This window comes from Myiozetetes cayanensis, unplaced genomic scaffold (genome assembly GCF_022539395.1).
Source record: "Myiozetetes cayanensis isolate MyiCay16 unplaced genomic scaffold, myiCay2020 scf18, whole genome shotgun sequence".
NCBI classification, from domain to species: domain Eukaryota; kingdom Metazoa; phylum Chordata; class Aves; order Passeriformes; family Tyrannidae; genus Myiozetetes; species Myiozetetes cayanensis.
The window spans coordinates 381,998-408,337 of NW_026087389.1; the positions used below are offsets into that span (position 1 = coordinate 381,998).

Here is a 26,340-nt window from a genome sequence, read left to right on the forward strand (position 1 = left end):
TGCGCCCAGAGTTGCCCATGGCAGAGACAGGCAGGCTCCAGAGCCTGGCCTCAAGTTTGTCCTCAGGTTTGTCCCTGCTCACGTGCAGCACAAATGGAGTTCCTGTTGGTAGTATGGCCAGTGTTGGGGGGGGTTGACCCTGTGGGTCACCATATGGGAACACTGGTACTGCAGCGTGAGGAGGTCTCTGTGTCGGTGTTGTTCCCTTGCTTGTTCTTTCATGCTTCTGCCTTTCTCTCCAAAATTGTCTCCTTGTGTCTTTTGACACGTTCTCCACTCTTTGCAATCCTCAGCTTCTCCACCTCCCTGACTCACCTTCCTCTACACTCTGGAAGCAGTGCCTTCCTCCATTCCAGCACCTGCAGCCCTACTGCTGAGCCCATTTTGTGCTGCCTGCTCAGATCAGCATTGCAGGAGTCATTAAACCCTTGCAGCAGACCTGGGAAGCTTCCCTGTGTTCCTAAAGTTTCCCTTGGAAAGGAAGCGACTGCCTGGCTGGCACAAGACGTCATGTGCCCACCCAGAGCCCCGCTGTATCACCGTATCATCAACCGCGCCAAATGCAGCACATCCAAATTGACACCGAACTAATTGCTTTAGCAATTACAGGGCAATTAGAATAAAAGAATCACCAAGTTTTAATTAAGAAGCAGATTGAGCAGGATTTAGCAGCTCCTAGCTGAGAAATATCAAAACCGTTGGGTATCTGTTGTCTTGAGCAGGCTCTCAGATGGCAGGGCTCCTTGTGCCGGGGGGGGGATGCTCAGAGTGCATAAATGTGCAGAATTTGCACTTGCTTCACTGGAGGAAAATTCCATATGAACATTAGGAAGAATGGGATGTACTGCAGTACTGAAAAGTTCCTTAAAAAAATAGCTTATGTTTTCCTTGCACGTCAGTGCATCAGGCAGAAGCGGATCAGAAATCTAGCATTAAACTGTGTAGCTGTCATGTTTCTGGTTTTTGCTGCAGTAGTGCCACAGTTCACCTCTCCCATGAGCTTAAGTTTGATGAATGTAAGGAGTTAAATGATGTGTTTGCTTGCTGTCGCATGGGAACAGCTTGTTGACCCTGATCCTGTCTGTTCTGCTGTGATGAGGGCTCTGCTGTGGTATGAGAAGTATGAACACTGGTTCCCAGAGCCACAGACTGAGACCATGGGCTCACTCCCGTGGAGTTCAGTGGCAAACCAGGCGGTGCAAAGAGGGGTTCAGATGACATATTCATGAGAAAGCCAGATGCTGCCCAAATATCTCTGCAGACCTGGAGTTTTGTGCATATCAGCCCCTCCTTGTCCTGCTGAGTCCAGCATGTTGTACAATCTGCACCCTTGTCAGAGTTCAGGAAGCATCTCTGTAGCACAGTGTGTCAGATTCTCCATGAACTTCATGTGTAATTTCACATGTAAATTAATGCACATTTGTATTTTGCCAGGCATTGTACATGCACATCCCCCCTCAGCACAGCCATGCATATGCTCCTGCCTGCTGAGCAGCACCTGAGCTCTGCCCACCAAACAGCACAGGCTGGCCTAGCCCCTCAGTGGCATTCCACAGCTCCAGTGCTTGCTGGAGAACTTGGATGGAGTATGTTGATGCTGACAATTACAACATCCCCAAAAATGGCCTGCGGCTGTTGTCGGCTGTTTTGTCCTCTTCCCTGTCTGCGTTGTCATGTTGCCACAAGTCTGAAAACTTCTGAGCAGCCTCAGAGAAATGCTGGTGGGAGCTGGGGATGATGGCACCGCCCGGCGTTCACAGCACCTGGGGTGGACTGTTCCAGTTCCCCAGTGTGCGGAGGCACCTTCAGTGTCCATGCCATGCCACGATGGAGATACCACCACTGCGTCCTGTTTGCTGACTTAGTCTTTCCTTTCTCCAGGAGACAGTTGGAGAGCCCTTCTTCCTGCTGATCTGTGCCATCAAACAGCAGATTAACAAAGGTTCCATTGATGCCATTACGGGAAAAGCCAGGTACACCCTCAACGAGGAGTGGCTGCTGAGAGAGAACATTGAGGCAAAGCCAAGGGTGAGTACCCATGTGCTGCAGCTGTGCTCATAGGATTGGGTCTGCAGAGCTCGTATGAGGAGGAGGAACCTGGTTTCTGATAGCAAGAGTTGCTCTCATTGCCCTGCAGCTTTTGGCTGCAACTGAGGTGGTAGCTGTGCCTCCCTGGGCTCGGAGCAGGCCTCTGTGGCAGCCTGCAGCCCCTGACAGCTGCCTGTGCTGCTCTTGAGTAGTTCTCGAGCTGGTTACTGGTGGTGCTGGCAGTGGGCTCCAGCAGCACAGTAGACCCGTCCTGCTTAGAGGTCATTTCAGCAGTGGAGCTCGGCCCACTGTGTCAGGCAGAGGCTGAGCAATGAGCCTTGGCAGCCGCATTAGTCACCAGTCGAAGCCAAACGGCTGATGATGGGGGTTGACCCTTACTCCCACCCCACAGTGGTCTCTGCATCAGGGCCAGGCCCCATTAGCAAGACAGCGTGAGAGGGAGTTGTGGTGTTGCTCCCTGTGTCCTCCCAGCTCCATCAGCAAATGGGACCCTCAGGGCTATAAATCAGCACCTCTCATGCTGTAAAACCTCAATGGCCACATTAGTTCAGACTGATTTCCATCAGCATGCGGCCTGGGGCGCATCAGCCAGAACTCTCTAGGTGCTGCAGCCTCCGAGCTTCCTTGGGAGCCAGCAGAACCGGGCAGGTCATCCCTAATGACAGCCTCTGCCTGCAGAACCTCAACGTCTCCTTCCAAGGCTGTGGGATGGACTCCCTGAGCGTCAGGGCCATGGACACAGACACACTCAGCCAAGTGAAGGAGAAGATTCTGGAGGCCTTCTGCAAGAATGTCCCCTACTCCCAGTGGCCAAGGGTGGAAGATGTTGACCTTGGTAAGGACCAACCAGTCCATAAAACCAGATGAAGCACCTGATGTTGCACAGCAGCTGTTGGTGCCTCTCAGAGCAGTGGGTGAAGCAGCGCTGATAGGAGGGCAGACATCAGGGCAGCCTTTCGGTCCCTGGAGCCTCAGGCCCCCTGGCACCTGCCTGCTTCGGGCTGGGGTCTCACTTCTCCCCTCTCTGTGTTCAGAGTGGTTTGCCACCAGCACCGACAGCTACATCCTGCGGGACCTCGATGACACCTCGGTGGTGGAGGATGGCAGGAAGAAACTCAACACATTAGCACATTACAAGGTAAAGCTGCCAGTGCTGCAGGAGAGCTTCACCTCCTTGGAGCCTGCCTGGCCTCCAGGGAGAGCTGCAATTCCCCTCCAAAAACAGGATCATCAGGAACAAGCAGGGAGGTTGCCATAGCTCCATGAGAGCTTCCAGGGAATAGACATCTGCCCTGGCGAGCATCTTGTTAATATTGCAACACACAGAAACTAATTAAACACTCTTCATGCAAAACAAGTTATTACTGACAACAGAAAGAGGAGGGGAAAAAGCTCCTATTCCCAAGGGCCACCAGCCTGGCTGATTAGTATTACTCTGCTCTTGATCCGTACTCCTGCTGAAATCACAGCTATGACTCAATGCCTGCCCTAAGAGCAGGGGCTAGGGATGCCACTGAAGAGCTGAGGCCAAAAATGCGGGGATATGTGGCGAATCAGATTGTTTCCTTGACCGTTTTTGTGTTAAAATTAAGTGAAACCAGAAATACTTACATAATTTCCATATTCCCTGGTATGCCTGGGAGCGTAATCCTCACTGGTTTGTAGCTGTGCATAGAAAACAAAAGCAGAGCTGAGAGCTCATTAATATGGTTATCAGGGTAAGGCCGTGCTGCTGAGCCCGCGCTGGCGCGGTGCCCTGCAGCAGAGGGGACGCACTTCTGCCCTTTGGGGAAAGGCAAACCAGCACCTGCATAGCACAATCCTCCCTCCTCTTCAACTTACCTGAGGTTGACATCCAAAAACGTATGTCAGAAACACATATTTGCCCAATTCCCATTGGGTTTGAGAACCTCTCTATATTGTATTTGCATTGAAAATTCCTTTTCCATATAGGGCAGTGCCGTCACTGCCAGTTCCCACCTGGGCCCAGGGGCAGGGCAGAGTGGGTGCAGGGGACATTCATGGCAGAACCGTGACTGTGGCAACATCCCCCAGCTCCTGGGTTCTCCTTCAGGCTGGGGAGGAACTGTTAAGGCCCCCATCATCAGTGCCTGCTCTTTCCTTCCTCCACAGATCCCTGAAGGGGCGTCCCTGGCCATGAGTTTGTCAGACAAGAAGGACACCACACTGAGCAGAGGTAACTTCTTGCTCCTCTTTCCCTGCTTCTGGTGACCGGGCAGGAACACTTGCATTGTCATAGGTTGTCTCTGGACGGGGATGCTGGGAGCCACTTCCAGGCCCCGTGCCTGGGTGCTGGGGTGCAGTGGCTCTAAACATGTGCTATCCAGTCTCCTTCTGTTCCTACTTGCTGGGGTGCAGAGTGCTCTCCCAGTCTTCAAGGTGTTTGCACCTTCCATCTCACACTCTGATTGGGGGTTCTCATCCAGTCTGTGCTGACAGAGTGAGAAAAAGCAAGAATCTGAAACCATTTGGCTGGAAAAGCCCTCTCCCTCCCATTTACACATGTTCAGTCTCTTGCCAGCACATTTCTAGTTTTCAGGCTGTGCAGAGTCAAAAAAAACAACAAGGGAGACAAAAATCCACTTTGAACAAGGAATTTTAAACCCCATTTTCAGGCCACCTGCACAGAGCCAAGCAGTGGGAGTCCTTTTTCCAACAGGGCAAGGAGCTGCTTGGGGCTGAGCTGACCTGATGATGAGACTGAGAGAGCCATGGGAGCTCAGGGCATGGCAGGGCACAGCAGGGCATCGCGGTGCAGGAGTGCCGCGGTGCTCGTCCTGCTCTTGTGCTCTCTTGGGTCCCTCTTAAAACACCCCTTGGGAGATCCCAGGTCCCCCTTAAAGTAGCTGCTAAGGTACTTGACACACACCCCAGAATGCAATAAACAACCCCAAACCAAGGAGAAACACTGAGATCACTTGGGGTAACACCAGCTCAGTCTTGGGGTTCAGATGGCTCTTGACCCAGAGGGCACCAGGGGAGGTGAGTTTCCATTGGGGTCCCTCGACTGAGCCACTGTGTCTCTCTTCTTCACAGTGAAGGATCTGGACACTGAGAAGTACTTTCACTTGGTAAGTATCCCGCTCGTGGCTGCAGGGATGCTGTGTGTGGGAGCCTGGGCTGCCCTCCCCTCCTGCCCTCCAGGGACTGCTGCTGGAAAGCAGAGTTGTTGCTCCAGGACACTTGCTCTGCAGTGGCACTGGCATGCGGGGTGCTCTGCTCTCCCCGATCTGTCCTGCTGCCATGGCAGCAAGGATGCTGACAGAGTGTGCAGCGATCCCTCATCTCTCCTGCACTGGAGTCGGTGGGTCCAGTTTTTTCAGAGCATGTGTTGAAAGAGGAGAAACTCTCAGCCTTGCTGACATATCTGTGGGCTGGAGCGTCAGATATGATGAACGAGCTGGATCAAGGCTTGTTAGTTCTCTTCAGCAGGGCACAGTGAGGTGCAGAAAGGTGATCTGTAGACAAACTTTAGTACTGAGGGACACAATAAAGAATTACCGGGTTAGCAGAGAAATTGTTGTTCCTGATTGAGCTGTGGGCAGCCAAGGAGAGCTCAGGAGCAGGTTTGGAGCACGGCATGGCACAGTGCTGCCGGCAGCATCCTGTGACACCTCGGTCGAGTCACCTGCCAGGAGCTCCTGGCATTCTGCCTGCTTCCCAGGCTGGGCATGTCCGTGGGTTCCTGCTGGTGTGCCGTTCTGGGAGCACAGAGTGCTAAACACTGCTAAAAGCTGTTATGAAAAAAGATGTTACGGACAACAATAATATTTTATAGCCTGGTTTGGGGATTTCTTTTCTCTGCTTGTGTTTCCACACTCAAGTAAAAGCATGCACATCCACACACGTGCGCACCGAGCAAGGAGGGAAAAGGGACAGGAAACCAACTGTTCACATGTAGAACAATGCCAGGATGGACGTCAGGGGCTTGCTTTGTCATTGTACAGCAGTAATTCACTGACCTGACCAGTGGAATATTCATTTTTGTTTTGAAAAAGCCAATATTTCTATATATTGTGTTTTTTCAAAATCCAAGGAAAACCAGTTTCTGCAGATGCCATGTGCATTGCTGCTGGGAGCCCAAGGTGCAGCCACACAGGCGTGGGAGAGCCCAGTGGGGAGAGCAGGCCAGCATGCAGGGGGAGATGGATCCTTCATCTAGCATGAGAGAGGCAATAAAGAGCACAGGAGAAACAAATGGCAGAAATTTTAAATCACCGAGTATTTTAAATCACTTTTTTAAAAGCCATATAAGGGTGTGTTTCTAAAACAGTAATTGCTTTTTAATTGAATTTTATATGTAGTTGAAATTCTATACTGAAAGGAAAGTTCAGTGTGACACTTGCAGAGAGGAGTGTTCTGACCATGTGTTTTATCTGGGGCCAGGTTCTCCCAACCGATGAATCAGTGGAACATAAGAAGTCCCACAGGCAGAGCCATAGGAAGAAAGTCCTTCCAGAGATCTACCTGACACGGCTGCTCTCCACCAAGGTAGGAGCTGGGCTGCCCCCATTCGTGGCAGGTGGGATTGTTTGTGGTCCCTAAGGACAAGTCTGCTTCAGGGAAGGAGCACTGCGGGCCGGTCACTCTCGGGAGGCACTGGGACTGCTGTCCTGGATGGCTGGAGCATGTTCAGCAAGGCTGCCAGGCACCTCTGGCTCCTCAGGTCCCTCCAGCTTCCAGGCTGCCCTCATTGCTGTGTGATGCCCCACACGATCTCCCTGGCCTGGATGGGGTCTGTGCAGAGGAAAGGGGGGTTGTCTGCCTTGGGGCTCGTGATGCACAGCTGAGACCTGAACCCATCTCCCCAGCAAGAGATCCTGCTGGGACAGGAGGTGGAGATACTCAGCTGTGGGAGCAGGGGGAATGTCTGTGTGATCTTAGGTCAGATCCAGACCATCTTTAATCCCAGCATGGTGCCTCACTGGAGCAGTAGTCTTTAGTGTTCTTTGTATGTGCTGTGCAGAACAACCACAGATGTGAGATCCAGCAGTAAAAAAGAAAATCTTAGTGCCAAAAGAAATTAAACCCAAATGCAAGTTAATTATATCACTATGCACAAACAAACCTTTCCCTCCCTGCTTTGGTATCCACTTCTTCTGATTTAACCAACTGGTAGCAAAGGGTTTCCCCCTGTGCACAGCAGTGGCAGCCCCTCTGCTATTCTCCTGGACACGGGTGCTCTCCCCAGGCTCCAGTATGTCCTTGTCCTGCAGGGCACACTCCAGAAGTTCCTGGATGACTTGTTCAAAGCCATTCTCAGTATCCGAGATGATAAACCGCCTGTGGCCGTGAAGTATTTTTTTGACTTCCTAGAGGAGCAAGCAGAGAAGAGAGGGATCACAGACCCTGACACTCTGCACATCTGGAAGACCAACAGGTTTGGAAGAGGAAATCTTTCTTTTCTTCCTTCCATCTCTCAGGAGCAGCAGCTGCACAGCCCTGGTGTCCCAGACCAATCATTAGGTTGCTAAAAGTAGAAGAGGGACTTGGAAAACAGGGAGGGTGGCAGAGATGGCAGCAAAAGATGAGGCTAAAGACAGGCTTGGAGAGTGTTAAACAAAAATGGAGCTCAGGGGAGCAGCAAGTTGGAAGAGGAGGCAAGGACAGATAAAGGGCAGAAGGAACTGGCACACTAACACAAATAATGAAAGGAGAAACAGGATGACAGGACACTGCAGTGGTGTTAGCTCCAAGCACTGGAGATCTGAGACTGAGTCATGGATGTTTTAAAACCAGCATATTTGGATCCTTTTCATTTGCTTTCTGGCTTTTCAGCCCTCAGGGACAATTTTCCTGACTTATCTCTGACTTATCATGGGACTCTGGGAGCTGATGCTGTGATAATGGCATGCTGGTGGGCACTGCAGCACTGGGACCAACCAGAGTGGTGCTGAGGAATGTGATGAGCAGTGGGAGTTGGGTGGGGGAGTCAAAGTGCAGGGGAAATAAACCAGGAAAGAAAGCAGAGATTTTGACCAGGAAGAGCAGGGGGCTTGGAGGGAGAACCCAGGAAAGGCTCAGAGCTTCTCAGGTTATGGGGATAGTAACTGTTTCCAGCCCAGTGTGTGAAAATTGAAACCAAATTTGGCTGGGAAAGCAGGCATGAAGGCACAACCATTGGGATACAGATCTGCCTGCCCTTTGCTACCTTCATTAGGCCTGTTGAGCAAAGACTTGCAGTGGCTTTTGCTCCTCAGCTGCCATGGAGGGACAGTAGGATGGTCGAGCAATGGACTGAAGCTGCATTGTGGCCAGATGAGGAGTGAAGTAATTGAAGAAGAAAATTATGAGAGAGCAGAAAATAAGACACATGAAATGCATTTCATGGGGCCAGGCTCACCATCATAATCACATGATGGTTACTGTCAGGGAAGAGGGGAAAGCCAGTGACACCATTGCTCCAAACAGCAGCAAGGGGAGGAAGCCTGACTCAACAGCTCCTCACAGGCAGAGCTGCTGGTGCATCTCCAGGCCCACGGCTGCCTCGGGAACTGCCGAAGGAACAGGGGTGTGTGTGCCCAGAGGAGGCTCTACATGCAATCGCCTACCTGTCTGTGCTGCATCCTCCAGCCTGTAGAAATGTCTCTGGGGCGAAGGCGCTTTCCTGCCCCTCTCTTGGGGCAGGGGTCTGTACTGGGGTTATTAAATGGTAGAATTTGGCTCCTTAGCTTTTTCTCTCCACTATTCACTTTCTATCATCATCTTTCCTGCATTTCCTCCCCTGTCCCTCTGAAACACAAAAATTCATTTGGTGTGTGTTCCTGGATTCTTCTCTTTGCAGCCTTCCACTGAGGTTTTGGGTCAACATCCTGAAAAACCCCCAGTTCGTCTTTGACATTGACAAAACAGACCACATCGATGCCTGTCTGTCTGTGATTGCCCAGGCCTTCATCGACGCCTGCTCTCTCTCTGACCTGCAGCTGGGCAAGGTACTGTCTGGAGAGGGCACCGCGCTCCTCCTTGGGCAGCCAGAGACACAGACCAGTCTGGGTCGGCAAGGACTGGCAGAGGTCACCAGCCAGGCTTCCCCACAGCAGGAGTGGCTGGAGCCATTGCTTGGGCTCATGCAGCTGAGTTTTGGCTGTCTCCAGGGGTGCGTTCTCCCCTCCTTCCCCACCCCTTCATTCAGGTTGAGCCCCACACCGGGGGAGCTGAGCCTGCCCCGAGAAATGCGAGGCTGCACAGACCAGGTCCCCTCTCCCACCCTCAGGGCCTGCACATGGTCCTGTGGGACCAGCCAGCAGCAGGACAACCCATGCACATGTTTTCTGTTCTCTGTTCCCCCCGCTACCTTGGCTGAGCGCGGTGTTGACATTTGAAACTTCCCGACGTAATTTTCATTAAAAAATCGCTGTAAATCGCCCACCCCGCCCCGGACGCTGTCGGCTGCAGGGTGTGATGCAGGGGGACCCTGCGGGTGGGCACTGTACCCCCAGCCCCAGAGCTGCAGGAAGCCTTTGCTGCGAGAGGTTAATGCTGGAGGAAGATCTAATGAGCGCTTGATTTTTTGTTTGTTTGGGTTTTGGTCTTTTTTTTGCATGTGTTATGAAACATCTACCATTTGTCCTTGTCAAGCAGCGGATGAGGGGAAGAGGGGTCAGCTGGAGTCAGACAGCAGATGGAAACATTTTTCAGGAATACAATAGCATAAGTGAAGGAATTGTTGAGTAATGTGGGAAGAATAAATCCTCATCCTAAAAATCAGCTTGCATGTACATGCAGTGTATCACTGAGCATTTTCCAGACTGGATTCTTCCCTTGGTTTCAGCACATTGCTCTCAATACTGAAAAAGTGAGAACAGACTCAGTCTGTACATCTACAGTGCACAAGCAGTTAATAAACCAGTGCCCATCTCTTCATAATACAGACAAATCAGACACAAATTTAAAAAATAATTTAAAAAAGAGGCAGCATGGGTTTCCTTTGTGCTTCCAAGGGAAAAAAAAATAATACTGTGAGCAGGGTCTGTGAGTTGGCCATGTTCCCGTAATGCCTTGTCACTGGGTTTGAAAATAAACTGCTGTGGGATCTGGTGCCACAGCCTGGTGCCCATTTCCCATTTCTCTCACAGCATTAGCCATGCTACAGATTGCAGCAGCAGATTGCAGTCACCCCGGGCTCCCCTATTCCTGCCTGCCACAGCCAAGGATGCTGCCTGCAACCCCCCGCACCATCTCCTCGGCAGGTCCCCTCTCCAACTGGAGAGCAGCCCCACACACCGGTGTCAGAGTGGCAGGACACGCTGATCTTGCGTCCCTCAATGTCTGAGGCACTTCCCCTTGGGGATCCAACACTAGGCCAGTCAGTCAAGTTCATTCCCAGGGTAATGATATCAGCAGGGCAGGATTGCCTTGAGGTTAAAATCATTCACACTATTTTTGCAAGGAGAGCAGCAGGGTTGCGCCTCCACTGGTACAACCCAGTCGTGTGGCTGGGAGGTTAAGGCTGCTGTGTCCAAGCTGACATTAATCAAGACTATTCAGTATTCTCTGTTAATTACATTACGTGCACTCAATTTAGGCCAGGCAGGCTGGGTTAGCCAATGCAGAATAAATCAAAGCTACATGAAAAATCCAAGAGCAACATTTCAACTGACAAAGTTCAGCTTGTAAGATAGCTTTGTTCTTTGGTTTAAATCAGGCTGGCTGCTCAAGAGACCCCAGCAACTGCATGCAGAAGCCCTTTCCTTGTTGCTAGTTTCAACACACTGTGTGCCATGGAGCACAAGTGTTTGCTCTGGAGCAGGGCTGCTACCTCACCTGCAGAGTATCACCTGTCAGCAAACCACCCTGACCCTGGGCATGCTTTTAGTCTGCTCTTACTGCAACTTAGAACACATCCCCACCAACCCCCTTCTCTGGCATTGAGCTGACAGATGTTCAGTTCGTGCTAGGATGAAGGGCAGCGAGACAGTGCTCTAGCTCTGCAGGCACATGGTGCCCATCTGCAGATCCTTGATGTATCTGAGGCCATGTGTTCGGTGCGTTGGTGCCATTCCCCCACAGTCCTGCCTGGTGACAGCCAGGACTAAAGGCAGAACCCGTACCTAGCAGTAGCTGAGGTCCCTACCTGATGGACGGTCAGCTCTTTGGTCAAGCAGCAGGACAAAGTTTTCAGCCAGGAACAACACGGGGCTTCATTTTAGTCTTTCACCCTCGCTCTAGGACTCCCCGACCAACAAACTGCTGTATGCCAAGGAGATCCCCGAGTACAGGAAGATAGTGCAGCGATACTACAAGCAAATCCACGACATGTCCCCGTTGAGTGAGCAGGAGATGAACGCCCACCTCGCAGAGGAGTCGCGGGTAAGCGGAGGGAGGGGATGGGATTGGGTCTCCAGGCTTGGTGTCCTACTGTCACCTCGGAGCATCAGGGAATGCAGATAGGCTGCACTCAGCTACTGCTTGGATGCTAGAAGGAGCACACGAGAAAGAATATTTTGCCTCAAACTTCCACATATAAACTTCATCTGACCTAATTCCAAGCATCTTCAATTACTGCCAGAGCTGCAGTAAACACCCACGAGTTCACTTGAGCCTAACTAACTCTGGCACCACTGGGAGCTGAGCGTGAAATTCAGTGCCAAAAATTCAGGAAGTTTGGACAAGGCTCTCTGCAGTGCTGCAGCCCCCCCGGCCAGCTGGCCCCTGGGTGCAACTGCCAGGGCCAGCCCCAAGTCCCAGGCAGCTGCTGGCAGCCAGCCCTGGTACCAGCCACAGAAGCTGGCAATCACCCTCTGGATCAGAGTTCTGCCAGTGATGCACTGCGGATTCCTCAAAATCAGACTTTCTCCCTAGATGTTCTAGCTTTAGGCACTGAGCAGGATTTTTCTGTCGACATTCTGCAGCCCAGCTGATGTGCTGCCCTCCTGTGAAATGGCTTTGGGCCTGGAGGGGTAAGCAGTGCTACCCAGAGCATCTATTTAAGGCTGGCTTTTAAAAGATGGAGACCTGTCCTGATGTAAGCAAATGCACCCTGGTTAAAGGAAAAAGGCAAGAATCTGGCTGCATGAATGCAACAGTAATAAAATTACCCAGGCAAAACCTGCTTTTAATGTAGTTGGTGCAGGCTGGCTGGTCTGAAACTCACCTGCTGCATCCTGTTAATATTATCCCCTCTTTTTTCTGTCTTTATAAAGAAATACCGGAATGAGTTCAACACCAACGTGGCCATGGCCGAGATATACAAATATGCCAAGAGATACCGCTCACAGGTGAGTGGATTTCAGGGCACTCGGGCCCCAGCATGCCCTGGAGGGAGGAACCAGAGCTATGGTAACCCCACAGTCAGACATTTGCACCTGTTCCCACAGAACAGGAGTTATCAGGGTTTGCATAATCCCAGCACATATGTAGTAGGTGCACATGCAGATGCACCTACTCTACGTCCCTTGGCTGGTAACTTCTTGGAAGAGAAGGCCACCTATTCACAGCAGATCTTAGTGGCGTTTGACTGGGCCAGACAAGCGGGGCTGTCTGATGTGTAGGTGCTTTCAAGAGAGCAGAACATGCAGATACAGTCCTCCCATCCCCAAAGTAACTTGCACCCTCCGCCCCCACCAAGGCAGTGGCCCTGGCTGGCCCCTGCACCCCGCAGGCTGGCGCTGTGCCCTCAGCTCTATTATTGCAGAGCATTTCCTCTTCCAACCCTGACCAAGGACCCAGCTGTGCCCTAAGACAGCAGCTGTGCAGGGGCTGTAGGGCAGGGTGGGCTTTCCAGCTGTGGCTGGGATTTGGGCTCCAGAGGGCTGGTGGCGGGAACTGGGCTGGCAGGTGGGCACCCCTACACTGCCTTATCCACCCACCTGCCCGTGTCACCCACAGATCGTGGCTGCCCTGGATGCCAACCCCACAACGAAGCGCACGCAGCTCCAGCACAAATTCGAACAAGTGATTGCGCTGATGGAGGATAACATCTACGAGTGCTGCAGCGAAGCCTAGGCCGGCTGCAGCCCTGGAAGTGACCTTTCTCGCAGCACAGTGCCACAGGGGACCTGCCTTCAGCCTCAGGCACACCGTGGTCATCCTCAAACCAGCCTTGTGGTGGGGGTGGGCCTGACCATGGCCGAAGGCCTTCCTCACATCACAAGAAGCCACAAGACATCTTTCAGAGCAGCTCAAACTCCTCTGGTATGCACTGTGGCACCCATAATTTATTTGCTGTTGCCAGCCAGAAATGGAGGTGTAACACTTGGGGCAAGCTCAGTTCACCACTTCCCTCTGGTCAGCGCCCGAGCAGTCAGTGCTCCCTGCATCCCTGTGTGTGGCTCCTCAGGACAAGGGATGGGGCTGCAGAGGCTGGAACAACAGACACAAAGCAGAAGGGTCACCTCGGGAAGTAATGAGTAGAGACAGCATAGGCCATCAGAGCAACGCCTGAGTTCCCTTCCACTCCATCCCTCCTACATCCTTGTTTTTTGAACACCAGGGACTCTTATCAGCTGTTCACTATCTGCTGCATTCTGTGTATTTTTGTGCCTTTTGATTTTTGTACTGTATGTGTAAACATAACTGCCCCTCCATCTGAGACTTGGGCAACATGGGGAACTTGGGGCTGAGACAAAGCAATTGCTTCCCAAGCAGCTAAGGCGTGGTGAAAGCACTTTATCCTTAACAGAGACAGCTGTTTGGGTGCCAGAGGGAGTGCAGTCCGTGTAAGACAGTGTGGGAAGGGCTGTTCCCCCTTCCCTGGGTTCTTGTCTCTCATGCACAGCAAGCTGGAGGTGCAGTGGGTAGGCAAATATCCCACTGCCCAGCCGGCTGGCCGCAGGCATGGTCCTGTCTAGACCAGATGCAGACAGAGGGTGAGGGAAAGACAGTGCCCCTTGCTCCCAGCCTCGCTGCACTGGCTCAACCTGTGTCTGTGGCACTGCCCCACCTTGGCCCCAGTAATGCCTTTCATGCCAACAGGGCCAGGTCCTGCTGAGAGCCCTGTGGCAATGGCCTCGAGCCACACAGGGCAAACACCAGGTAGCATTCTCTCTTTTTCTGCCTCTCCCCACGGCCATCACCGAACACAAGGTCGGTGCTGCAGAGGTGTCTCCCAAAGCAGCTTGTTCTGCGTGCTTCAGGCCCAGCCCCCATATCTGATACCTAAGAGCAGCCAAGAGAGGGGGGCTTGGCTGCATGGCCAGCCTGTTTTCAGACTTTAAAGGCAGAGGGACTGGACCCAAGTCCTGGCAGCCCAGCACCGATGCAGGCCAGCAGAGCACTTCCAGTGTCCCGAGCTGCAGACTAAGGGAGAGAGTGTTCAAGGCCTAGGCCGGGGTCAGTGGGAGGGTCCCACTGGCAGACAAATGGACCTCATGCGAGACCAGAAACCCCAGTGCTGCACTGTGGCACTTGCACTGGGGCAATCCCCCATCCCAGCTTGGTGGCCCCTTCTCCTTCCTGCAGCCTGGGGAGCTGTGACCGCTCTGGTCTCCGGTGTCACACAGGCCCCTCTGAAGAGGCTGGACACAGCCAGCGCCATGGGCTCGAAGCCAGCATTCCTGCATGGGCAAAGGCTCCTGCCCACAGGGCTGACCCACTGCGGATGCCATGCTTCAGACTGCCAAATAGGAAAGAAACAAAGAAAAAAGTTACTACCTCACTGCAGGAGGGTGTCAGGGGAGCCTTTGTTAGTCATCCAACTGACAATGATGCAGCCTGGTATTAGATAACTGTTCACCAAAAGTCCTCCTGGGTGACTCTCTGCCATGGACAGGTGGCCTCCATTCCACTGTTTCCAGTAATGCCACATTTGTCAGAAACCGGAATATCAGAGTCGTGTATGTGTACATAGATATCTATTTTAAAACAAATGATAGACTTTATCCAGTACGTTAAAAGGGGGTAAGGGAGGGAAGGGAAAGGGGAAGAACAGAGGGGTTTTTTTAAAGAGAACTACAGAAAAAGTACTTACACTGTGGAGGTCTCAATGTCTTTACTGAGGATGTGGCTTCAGAATATAAACTCTTAAGAATGTAGCTGGGCTACATTTTATTTTGAATTTTTTTTCTGTTAGAAACTGTGAATAGCTGCCAGAGATTTAGGCAGGCCCAGTGCAGGGAAGGCAAGGGCAAGAAGGAGCAAGGTAGCAGAGAATGTTGAGCTTGGTTGGAGGCAGGGAAAAGGTGATGGAGCTATAGCCCCATGTTGTTTGTTAAAGGGAAAGGATACAAGTGAGTCAAGAGCAAGCAGAGTTTGCCTCCAGGTGTTGTGACTGGGCTGTGTATTGAGACTATTGCTTTATTATTTAATTTTTATCAAAGCAAAAAAAAAGGAAAAAAAAAGAAAAGGAAAAAAAAAAGAAATATTTGCTACAACCATGTAAAGGAACAACTTTAGCAGAGCAAAAGCTCGAGGGTTTGTAGTGTTGTATTGCCTTGAACCCCCGAGCCCTTTGTAACATGTTTTTCAACTTCGGCACGTGTTGTGGATGTAGTGCCCTTACCTGCTGTGTAGTGGAAGTGGCAGACTCCTGGCAAAGCCTATCTTTGTAATAAAACAAGGTGCTGAACCTGTGGAGTGCAGTTCCTGCCCCTGTGCATGCAGAATACACCCATGGAAGACACCTGCACAGACGAGCCTTGCATGTACGAGACACACCATGGGCAGGGTCAGCAGGTCAGTGAGAACTCCCTTGTTTCTTCAGGAGACAGCTTTGTACCTCTGCGAGCTGCAGAGCTCGCTGTGGCCACGCACACTGCCACAGCCATGGCTCCCACTGGAACAGGCACGGGAGCAGACGACTGGCACCCGAACTGACCCACACTGTGCTGTGCACGTGAAGACCAGTAACCCCACAGCAGCAGCTGGGACTGGGCACCCTTACCTCTTCCAGGTGCCCGGCCCATGGCACAGTGCCCCCCTCCAGCCCTGGGGAGCCAGCACCTCCCTGCAGTGTCACAAGAGGCTGCAGCTTCAGCACCCTGACACCAGCTACAGCCCAGGGGCCTTAATAAGCATGGCATTGCTAAATCCATGCTCTTCCATCTCCCCCAGTAAAAGCTGCACTTTCCAGACACTGGAGGGATTTTCTTCTCCTGCTAGGAAGTTGTTTCTTAGTAAAGCTAAATCCAGTCATTAAATGATTTGGCCTCTCAAAGCAAGAGAGCTGCGCATTTCACACTGCAGCTGGTGAGGAGGGAGGACACAGCCCCTTCCCTGCTCAGCTGGGACATTGCCACATGGGCGAGTGGGGCTCTGTGAGGCCACTACTATCAGTGAATCCAGTGAACTCAGCCCAGTTACTGCTGCCATATTCCCGCCCGTCCCTGGAGGGACACAAGTTCCAGCTCCATTAAAGATGGATCAACATAGTCAAGGCTGAAGTTTAAAGAGAAGTTAGTTTGCTCAGCTCTTGCTTAAGCTCCAGAGCAAGGCCAGGAGCCTTGGAGGGCATTGGCAAGGCCAGCTGCAGATTAGTGAAATCCTCTTTAGGAAGAGTTTTACTTCCACTTATTTTCTCCCACCCAGGAGGACTGTAACCCTTTACATGATCAACCTGACCTTCAGAAGGGCTCTGCTCTGGGCAGAGCAAGAGAAATTCAGGCATTTGAATCTATTAAAGGAAAGTGTCATATGACCCACAGGAGCTCACAAGACAGGTTTGTGTGTGGGAACTGTGCCACAAACAGGTAACAAGAGCACAAACTATGCTGTGGGCTGCAGCAAGCACCTCAAACTCATTTATTGAGCCCTAAAACACCTCTATCTTACTATAGTTAGAGCACACGCAGCTACCCCCGGTGCTGGGGACCAAGGTGTGCACCCAGACCTGCCACCCTGGCACTCTCGTAATCCCAGCTCAGCCAGGCATCAGCACAAGGGCAGCCAAGAGGGCAGAGGGCTCGACACCTTACACAGTCCACACCAGCAAGACTGGCCAAGCTTGAGCTTCATTCCTGGGGGTGCCAGCATGCTGTGTTCCATGGGTCCCAGGGCCCCTGCCCAGGCCATCAGTGCCAGCCTGCACAAACACACAGTCCCCAAAGCCCAGCATACCCCTGGCACCACAACTGGGGACACAGGGCAGACAGGGCACCTCTCCATGAGGGCAGGCAGAGAGGCAGCTGTCTGCAGTATCAACTCACTACCATGCCATGCAGGATGAGGCCATGGAAAATGGGAGCACAGGGACCCACAACCAGGGCAGCAGTCAGGCCATTCCATGAGGTGAGTAAATAAGCTTTATTAGAAAAAGGTAAACAGAGTTAAAATCTGTCCTAGGGACTAAAAACAGCCCAGACCCCAAGGACCTGGGGCCAGTGAAGCAGGGCTAAGTGGGACTGTCCGAGCCCCCCTACAGAGCCGTTCTGCCCTCTCCAGAGGGGGCTGCCTTCTGCAGCCTGGCTTCCCCCTGCGTAGCTCCTGGGGTCACCCGGGGCTTCTTCGCCTGGCTTTGACCCTTCTGTGCCTTGGGGGCCTCCTGCTGTGCTCCCTTGGGAACCTTCCCCTTGCTCTTTCCCCCAGGGACTTTTTGGGGCCCCTTTACCCCTGCACAGCTGTTGCTTTTGCTCCTTCCTGCATCCTCAGCAGCCACAGCCCCACCGGGCCTTGAGCGTCCTTTGCCAAGTGCCTGGGGGTGGTCAGCAGCTCGTGGGGGCCTTAAACACCCTGTGCCAGGGGCCCGGGAGCAGGTGGCAGCTCTCAAGGGCCCTGAAGACCCCGTGCCGGGGGCCTGGGGATGGTGGTCAGCTCGCCGAGGCTTTGCTCCATCGCTCCCGGGCTTCACTGCAGCTTGTGGCTGGGCCTGGAGGGAAGGGAACAGAGCATCTCAGGGTGCTGCCGTGCCACGAGCCACCCAGCCCCACTGCCGTCACCTACTCACATTCGTGGGCTTTGCTTTTGGCTTCTGCTTCGTGGCTGTCAGCTGCTGCTTTGCGGTACCTGCAGACAGGGTGGTGGATGAGTCCTGGTGGGGCCAGGCAGCACAGGGTGACTCATGCCCTAGAAGCCCTTTACCTCGTTGTTGTGCACCAGCCACAGGGGCACAGGGGTCCTTGGTGGTCCCTCCTTTCTGTCCTGGCTTCAGGGCCCGTCCTCTCTCAAGAATTGCCTGGCCTGGATGCTGCTTGTGCTGCAGGTCCTTGGGTGCTAACTGGGGGTGAGAGCAGGGTGTCAGTGGGCCCAGGCAGCTCCTCAGCCCCCAGCCACCCTGGCAGCCCCTGCTCACCATGAAGGTGCCGGTGGCCCCCACAGCAGAGGAGTTGCGGGGCCGCACCAGCTCCCCACGGCTCAGCCCCTTGCTCAGTGCCTGCTTCAGCAGGTACTTGAGCCGGACAGGATCCTCGGTGGGGTACTTGGCCAGGATGAATTGCTTGATAGTGAAGACAGAAGCACCCTTCTTCTCATCCTGGGCCTGCAGTGCCTCTTTGACCATCTGCAGGGTTGAAGGGCGTCGGGCCACACGGTCCAGGACCGGTGGACCTGGAAGTTGGGCTTCACCAGCAGCTTCAGCTGCTGGAAGAGACACCATTTGAGCCTGAGGCCCAGCCCCGAGACACTCACACCCCAAGGGCTGCAAAGCCCCCGGAAGCTGAGCAGCCATAACCCTGCTCATCCCTGCAGCCTCACAGGGACTGCGGCCCCTACAGCTCAAACCAAGCCCCAGCCCCACCAGAAGCCAAAGCGAGCCCTAGAGCCACAGCTGAGACTCCCCAGAGACCCAGCTCTGCAAGACCCTGTAGCACTTGCAGACCCCTTACCCATCTGAGGCTCCATAGCAGAACACACCAGCCCACGGGCAGCCACAACTCCACCAACAGCACCACTGACTGCTGCTCTTTAGGCCCAGATCGCCTCCCTGCAATTTATCTCATGAGCAGCCTGAATGGCAGCTGGTTGGCAGCTTCTAATTGGTCTGGTCTCCAACCCAGGTGGGAGCTGGGGGCTGGGAAGTCAAGTGCCCTTTGCCAGCGCTTTGTGAGGGGCTGGAGGGAGAAAGGGCAGACCTGAGCAGTGAGTTTGGAGAAGGATGAGGGACTGGGAGTTTGTGGAATGATTGCCCTGAAGAGGCAGGGGAAAGGCACCCATCCACTGCTGGGTGGGTGTTGGGGTGCATGGGGAGCCAGCTTGCAGCATGGGGCCCACACAAACCTGTTCCCAGTGTGCTGGTGAGATGTACTATCTTCCTTTGCCTCACTCAGAAGCAGAGGTCTGATAATGGGGTGAAAAAACAATCCCACAAAGGAGAGGAGGAAAATGAAGAGCTGCTTGGTTAGTCAGCAAAAAGGCAGGAGAAGTGACTCCCCCCCACTATCTCCGTGAGCATGTTCATAAGCAGGATGACCACTCACCCCATGCACTGAATCCCACCATGCTCAGGGAGAGCACTCCTAGCCCTGGACATGGACAGCTATGTTCCCTCCATGTCCCCCTCTCTGCTGCTGCCTGTGCTGACAAGGTGAGCCTAAGGAAATCACTGGCAGTTCTTTGGTGCAGGAACAGCACAGATGTCCCCACCTTGGGGACTGCTGTGTTCCTCCCCAGTGCCCCATCAATCCTTCCCTCTTTACACAGGAGACTCACGGGGCTTTCATGTGCGTTATCTGTCCGAAAGATGAGGAAGCTGCGAGCCAGGATTATACTATGGCAGGGCTGGCTCATGGCCACCTCAGCAAACCTGTCACCATGGTAATGGACCTGCAAACTGCTGCCCACAGAGACTTTCATCAAGGTCTGTGCCCACCACTTGAGCCTGAGGGCCAGATCCTGGCTAAGGTGGCAGCAGGAGCCAGGTCTGGCAGCTGTGAGTGAGACCGAATGGCTGGAGCACCACATGCCCAATCCCCCCCAGACCAGCACCACCAGCCTGTTCCCTGCTCCATTTCCAGTCCATATCCAAATTCCCCAGGAAGCAGACAGTGGGGACACCGGAGGGCGGCAGGGCCGCCTAGATCCATCCATCACCTCTCTGGCAGCTCTGTGATGCCTCTGGTACCCAGCTGAACTGGCAGGGGGGTCCCAAACCCTTGCTTGCTGCTAGCACCACCAGCAGTAGCTGTAGGGCTGGGTATGGTGAGGAGTGACAGCCTGCAGGCTGTGCTGGGGCCAGGCTGTGTGCTGGGGCTGGTCCTGCACGGGTAGGTGAGCTGCAGTGCCAGGCATTGCCACACTCCTGTGGAGCACAGCCCCATGGACATCAAATAAACACCAAATTCTTCTTCCTCTTTGCTCCAAAACCACCTCCCAGATTTGAAGTACATGAATCAGACATCAGCCTAAACACTGAATTATTCATAAAACTCTAATCCTTAGATTTCACTGAATATGCAGAAGTATTGATAAAAAAAAATAATGAGAGAATTGTACTTGCAAATTGCTCTTTATTAAGGGTTTAACTTGCATGGGCTCTATATGTTCCCTATTAGTCCTTGCAAAGCTGCATAGGATTAGAAATCAGAGAGGATAATAATGTACAAAAATAGTTTCAAATGTTGATAACACTGAACAGGGAGAAAAACATCTTATTTGTATAACTGAGCTAAAAATAAAAATGAAGAACAGTGCTACAATTGCAATATGCCATCTTGCAGTGCTTCGAACATATGTCGATGTCGCTGAGCCATATGCTGCCGCGTCCCGCCTGCTGCGGCGTGGGGGAGCTCAGCCCTGAGCCCAGCGAGCCTCAACAGCACAAGAGCTGCCCAAAACCTCCTCTTGGGCTGAGGCCAAACTGACCGCAGCCCAAACAGGGAGGGGTGCGGGGGAGCGTGTTGGGAGCTTGGCCCTGGGGGTCCAAAGATGCCTAAAGATGACGGGTGGGACTGTGAGAAAGATTGCTGGGGGATATGGAGTGGGGCTGCTGCTGAGGGTACAAACTGTCCACGTGCTGCTTTGCCAGTGCTGCAGGAGTGAGCACAGAGCCACCTCTGAGCACTGCGGCTGCACGTGGCTGTGCTGTGCTGTGCTGTGCTGGGCTGTGCTGTGCTGGGCTGTGCTGTGCTGTGCTGGGCTGTGCTGGGCTGTGCTGGGCTGGGCTGTGCTGGGCTGGGCTGTGCTGGGCTGGGCTGTACTGTGCTGGGCTGGGCTGGGCTGGGCTGGGCTGGGCTGTGCTGGGCTGGGCTGGGCTGGCAGGGCCCTCCGTGCTGTCTGCCTGCTGGGCAGGATCCACGGCCTTCACCCTTGCAGCACAGAAGGGCCCATGTGCACCTGTATCTGTCCTGTCCCCCTAGAGGGGATGCAGTGCCCCCAGGCACTTCTGACAGGCTGGAGGTGGGGCAGGGCTGGATTTGGGAGCACCTGGCAGGGCCAGGGACACCTTGACGCAGCCAAACCTGCTCCAGGCAGCTGGAGCATGGCAGGGCCGAGCAGCTGCGTGGCACTGGCTGGGATCCATCTCCAGCGGCAGAGACGGGAGGTGGCCCCAGCTCCAGCCCTGGCAGCAGCAGAGGAAGGACGTGCCCTGGCCAGGGTGTCAAGGTGGGGAGAGAGAGGTGAGGGCAGCTCTGCCACAGTCCAGGCATGGCAGGGCTGTCCGACCCAGGATCTGCACTCGTGGCAGGGGCATGAGCTCTCAGCAAGTCAACAGAAACTCACGGATATACGCCAGAGGAGCTAAGCCTTTGCATTTTAATTACAAAACGTGTGTACACATTTTCAGCCTTGTTCCCAGGGTTCCTAGTGCCAGGAGAGAGTAGCCCGCCCCACAGGGCCTCGGCCGTGGCAAAGCAGGGGCAGGTGGTGGTGGCGGCGGTGGGACTAAGTTCATGCTCTGGGGTGGCGATGCACACCCCAGGGACTGGCCCAGGTGGGGCCTAGGCAGGAGAGACCTGGCTGGTGGAGACAGAGGAGGTGTCTGTCTTGCCAGCAGACGTGTCGTCATCTCCCAGTGGGTTCTTGCCACAGCAGAGGGTAGTGATCATGCAGTTACGGAACTGGGAGAGAGGGAAGCCCGGTGTGAGGCAGGCGGACACGAGGCAGCTCTGTTCCAAGCAGAGCTGCTTGGAAGCCCCCAGCACCACAGCGCAGGAGGCACCATGCCAGTGGAGTCTCCTGCCCCACTGACTACTGCCAGCCCTGCTCACTGAAGCCCCAGCTCCTCCATCAACCCAGCACCCGCATCATTTTAGGCTGAATGGCCTTGCATTTGTGAGATTTATGCAATGCCAAGGCTGAGCTGCACAGTCACCCTCCCATGTGCCAGGATGAGATCACCTGGAAACAACTCCCACTCCAGCCCACTGGCAGCTTGAGACGCCATAACTCTCTGCCAGCTGTTATAAAGTGAAACACAAAAAAGTAGTTGTCTCACCCCCTGCCACTTACCTGTTTGTTCATTACGATGTAGATGACAGGGTTGTAGATGGCGGAGCTCTTGGCGAAGAACGCCGGGATGGTCATGAAGATGGGCCCAAAGTCTGATCCCTGGTTGGTGAAGATGTAGAATGCCACACTGGCATAGGGGACCCAGCATATCAGGAAGGAGATGACCATGATGATGACCATGCGGGTCACTTCTTTCTCTGCCTTCTGGGTGGTGGCAGACTCCTGCTGCTGGGCAGCAGCCTGAGGGCAGAAGGGAATGGAAACATGATGGAGCCAGTGAGTGAACTCAGGGACGTGGGGTCAAGGCTCACAGAAATCAAGCTGCACATCTGGAATTTGCTCTTTCCCTCTTCATAGAGGGCCAGCCTGGCCAGCCTGGCCCTCCCTATCACCAGTCTGGAACCTGGTGTGGGCCCCTTCCCAGTAAGATGGCCCTTGGCCCACCGTCACTGGCAGGTACCCACCTCCTTGACAGTGCAAACCAGGTTCCCATAGCAGAAGAAAATGATTGCCAACGGGATCATGAAGTGAACCACAAACATGTAGATGACGAAAGATTCATTGTTGACCTCTGGCTTCAGAGTGTAATAGTCGATCCCACACGAACACTGCATGCCCTCGGGGATGTACCTGCAAGGTGAGCCCAGCAGGTCAGTGCCCAGCAGAGGAGATCAGCTGGAAGACACAGCCAAGCCGCCAGCCAGGCTCCCATGCCCCCCACGCTGGGCCTGGTGCCCTCCCTACCTGGACCAGCCGAAGAGCGGGGGAGCCGCGCACGCCAAGGCCATGATCCAGGAGAAGGCAACGCCCATGATGGCATGGTTCTCCCCGAAGCGGAAGTTGCTCATGGGCTTGCAGACCACTACGTATCTTTCAATAGCCAGGACCACCAGCGACCAGAGACCAATTTCACCTGCACCGAGGAGGGGGACAGAGGGACTTTGAGCAACAGAAAGAGAAAAACATCGTGATGGCAGCAAGCCTCCTCAGACTGATGTTCCTGAGGACAACCCCTGGCAGCTGTTAAATCTCCACCAAGAGATCGGAAAGAGAAATAAACAAAGGTCAAATGCAGACGTGATAGGACAGTGTGAGAAAACCCCTCCTCACTGCACTGCTTACCCACAGGAATCACTCTGCTGCTATGTTTTGAAATCCCTGGCTGGATCTCGTCATTCATCCCGGACAGCACCTGCACCTGCAAGCCTACTGCCACACTCTGAGATGTAGAGAGTGCCCGTCATCTCAGGATTTCCCCTGAAATTTCCTCGGAAACTTGTGCCACAAGGATCAAATCAGTAAAGCAGTAGCTGTGGCTGAAGGCTGAGCTGAATGGAGGAGAGCATTTTTATACACACAATTTTTGTTTAACATCTGTTTGGGTCCAAGCCTGGCTGGCACGGGGAGGAGAGCCAACTCTGCTTGCCTGTACCACTGTGCATCACACCAGTGCTCGCGAAACTGGAGGAACAGACTTGCAAACAGGAAGAACAAAATTGTCATCTCTTGAGTCAGAAAGTGAGCCAAGTAGATGTGCAAATCCAACAGCTGCAAAATCTGCTACTGGCGGCTTTTCACTGCTACACTGTGGTTCTCAGGATCCTGAGCGGGTGGCTCCCAAAATAAGGTTAAAAAAACAAGTACCATTTGTCACTTTCTTCACCTCCCACCCAGAAACATGGCAATGGCCTCAATCCACATCAGCAGCAGACCTTTCAGGTACCATATTCTTCAAGATCATCTGTGTGTCTTCCCTTTCATTCCTAAAATCTGGGGCAACTCCTGGCAGGAGACTTTTGAATATTTGGAAAACTTACCTCCCAGTGTGGCAAAGAAGCCTTCAATGTAACACCCTGTTACTCCAAAGACAAAGTACCCGTTCATCGAGGTGTACATAGTGGTCGTGAAGCCTCCAAAGACCATGAAGAGGTCAGCGACCGCCAGGTTCAGAAGAATGTAGTTTAGAGGTGTCCGGAGCTTCTTATGCTGGATGGTGACATAGAGCGTGAGGAAGTTGACGGGGAAGCCGAGCAGGATCAGCATGAACATGTAGGCAGCTAGTGCCGAGTACTTCCAGGGCTCAGCCAGGTAGTACTGGGGGTACTCGAAGGGGCTCCGCACCACCCCGGTCTTGTTGGACATGGGCACGTAGAAGTCTTGGCCTTCTGTCCCGTTCATGGTTGTGGTTCGTGAGGTGCCTTTTTCTCTTACTTAGGGGGTTCTTTTGTGCACGGGGGGATCGACTCTGAAGTGGAGCTCCCGCCACCTCTCAGCCTTCACTGTCACCCTGAGGAGAAGCGGCTATGCTCCCCTCCACAGGCACCTCTTATAAAGTGCCCCCAGGGTAAGCTCTGGACACCAGTGTCAGCGCGATTAGGGTTTAGAGAATTATTAATCATAATCATCCAGGGGTAATTGGCTTTCCTGGGAAGGTGTTAAGGTGACACCTGTTTCTGGCCTGCACTGTCGTTGTTGGAAACCATGGTTCATGGTCACATATAAAGAGGTAGCTCTGCACCTCACCTTTCATTTGGGGGGGGCTCAAACCAGGCAGCAGCTCCACTGGCAAGACTCTTCTCTCTTTTCCATCCCTCACTAACAAGAGGGATGTGTGTGGTTCACACCCTAGGACTGTTTGGGGATGCAGATGGTGGCTGGGCTGGACAGGTGGGGTGTGTTGTGGTCCCTCAGTGACAGAGGGGTGTTCCAGCCCCATTCTCACAAGGGGAATGTGGGTCCATGACACCAGCCAGTCCCCACTGGAGATCCGTCCTCCGCACAGCCCCTGTGGAGGCCACAGAACGCGATGTCACCAACTCTTCTTTCACATGTTCCAGCCACCTCTCCTTATGTTCAAGATTTGGCTGCGGAGGTTTGACCACCACTGTGAAACACTGGCCCTGATGGTGGGTTACCCATTGTACCATCTCCTTTGTACCTGGCTTTGCATGTGGTTTGAGTCATTGGTAACACCTAATAAATAATCTAGACCATCTGTCCCGGACTGGAGTCATTCTGCACTGGTGCTGAGAAGGCTGCTGGACCAGGGCACTGATGGGAGGTTCAGAGCTGAAGCCAACACCCAACCTCATATGCTGGTTAACAGACATCTTCAGTCTCCTTGAACTTTGCATAGCCATCAAACTTCACAGGGGAGGCTGTCACTGGAGGCTCTCGTCCCATGTCCTTCCTGTGGCTCTGCCTGCCCACTCAGTGAACTCAACTGTACTTGAAACATTCTTTGTGGCAACCAGTAGATGAGTTACATATTGTCTTGATTTTTCAGAAGCAATGAGACAACACATACAAGGGGTGAGCACAAGGAGCCAACCACAGAGGAGCTCTCTTCTGGAGGTTCCTCACAGTTCACAGTATTGTGATTAATCCTTTAAGCTCCAAAGCTATTTTCTCCATCTCTTCTCTTTTTTTCCACCCACTGTTTACCACCTCTCTCACTAGCAGTCACTAACACTCCAGCTGGCAGGCAGGTAGCAGTTGGTTCCCCTGTGGAGGCCAGGCAAGGGCTGCCCCTTGGTATCTGAGGGAGGCTGGAAGGGAGCTGAGCACCCACCTCCCCTCGCTGTTTTGGCTGCATTTGGGGTTGAGCGTTCCTCACAACCAGGAGCAGTTGAACACGAGGGTCTCATCCAGCACAGGAGGATGTGCCAGAGCTGCTGGAGCTCATGGGTGGGAGGTGGGCAGAAACTCACGTCCTCTTGGCCTTAATAAACTTCCTCCAGTCCTGGTCTAGTTTTTACCAGTGTTCCCTGTGATTTGGTTTGGTAAAAAGTTTAACAGAAAAAGCACAAAGCACTGTACCTCCCTAAAGCAGAGACCAAGCTGGGAAACCCTCTCTCTAAGCAGAGAAGGTGGGGAAGAGCTGAACTGCTGGCACCACGGACTAGGGCAGACCTGGCTGGCTGCAGCCCAATGCAGGCCGTGCTCTCTGGACAGTCCAAAAGGTCTTCCTTCCCCTGCTCACCCTAAGGCCCTCTCAATTAACTTCTCACACTT

At 53.3% G+C, this 26,340-nt stretch overlaps 3 protein-coding genes across 3 annotated transcripts in view; 1 reads left to right on the forward strand and 2 right to left on the reverse strand.

Moving 5' to 3' along the window:
• PLXND1 (plexin D1) overlaps positions 1 to 15,574 on the forward strand; it is an 86,202-nt gene extending 70,628 nt beyond the window's left edge. Inside the window, exons 32-42 of the mRNA XM_050313275.1 lie at positions 1,882 to 2,028; positions 2,728 to 2,884; positions 3,084 to 3,187; positions 4,183 to 4,246; positions 5,107 to 5,141; positions 6,457 to 6,561; positions 7,287 to 7,450; positions 8,855 to 9,002; positions 11,239 to 11,379; positions 12,213 to 12,287; positions 12,898 to 15,574. Coding sequence (XP_050169232.1) covers positions 1,882 to 2,028; positions 2,728 to 2,884; positions 3,084 to 3,187; positions 4,183 to 4,246; positions 5,107 to 5,141; positions 6,457 to 6,561; positions 7,287 to 7,450; positions 8,855 to 9,002; positions 11,239 to 11,379; positions 12,213 to 12,287; positions 12,898 to 13,014 — 1,257 coding nt within the window. The 3' untranslated portion in view covers positions 13,015 to 15,574. The remainder of the gene's footprint in view (positions 1 to 1,881; positions 2,029 to 2,727; positions 2,885 to 3,083; positions 3,188 to 4,182; positions 4,247 to 5,106; positions 5,142 to 6,456; positions 6,562 to 7,286; positions 7,451 to 8,854; positions 9,003 to 11,238; positions 11,380 to 12,212; positions 12,288 to 12,897) is intronic.
• A 1,654-nt stretch (positions 15,575 to 17,228) lies between these two features.
• Positions 17,229 to 18,535, reverse strand: LOC126638944 (protein B4). Its single transcript, XM_050313276.1, has 3 exons — positions 18,233 to 18,535; positions 17,888 to 18,157; positions 17,229 to 17,809 (listed from the first exon to the last, which is right to left on the reverse strand). Exons 1-3 carry the CDS (start codon positions 18,533 to 18,535, stop codon positions 17,360 to 17,362), a joined length of 1,023 nt encoding a protein of 340 aa, XP_050169233.1. The 3' UTR covers positions 17,229 to 17,359.
• A 3,070-nt stretch (positions 18,536 to 21,605) lies between these two features.
• On the reverse strand, positions 21,606 to 24,513 carry RHO (rhodopsin). Its single transcript, XM_050312732.1, has 5 exons — positions 24,144 to 24,513; positions 23,071 to 23,239; positions 22,791 to 22,956; positions 22,327 to 22,566; positions 21,606 to 21,935 (listed from the first exon to the last, which is right to left on the reverse strand). The coding sequence occupies exons 1-5, from the start codon at positions 24,502 to 24,504 to the stop codon at positions 21,816 to 21,818; spliced, it is 1,056 nt and encodes a 351-aa protein (XP_050168689.1). The 5' UTR covers positions 24,505 to 24,513; the 3' UTR covers positions 21,606 to 21,815.
• Positions 24,514 to 26,340: the final 1,827 nt, after the last annotated feature.

What these genes read in the sequence shown, in the direction of transcription:
- RHO (XM_050312732.1), bottom strand. Translation starts at nt 24,504, where the DNA reads ATGAACGGGACAGAAGGCCAAGACTTCTACGTGCCCATGTCCAACAAG. An exon ending in TGGTTTGCACTGTCAAGGAG is followed by an intron (nt 22,567 to 22,790) that starts GTGGGTACCTGC and finishes TTCTGCCCTCAG; the next exon opens with GCTGCTGCCCAGCAGCAGGA. An exon ending in ACATCGTAATGAACAAACAG is followed by an intron (nt 21,936 to 22,326) that starts GTAAGTGGCAGG and finishes CCTCTCTCCCAG; the next exon opens with TTCCGTAACTGCATGATCAC.
- LOC126638944 (XM_050313276.1), bottom strand. Translation starts at nt 18,535, where the DNA reads ATGGTGTCTCTTCCAGCAGCTGAAGCTGCTGGTGAAGCCCAACTTCCA. An exon ending in GGGCCACCGGCACCTTCATG is followed by an intron (nt 18,158 to 18,232) that starts GTGAGCAGGGGC and finishes TCTCACCCCCAG; the next exon opens with TTAGCACCCAAGGACCTGCA. An exon ending in CAAAAGCAAAGCCCACGAAT is followed by an intron (nt 17,810 to 17,887) that starts GTGAGTAGGTGA and finishes CCTTCCCTCCAG; the next exon opens with GCCCAGCCACAAGCTGCAGT.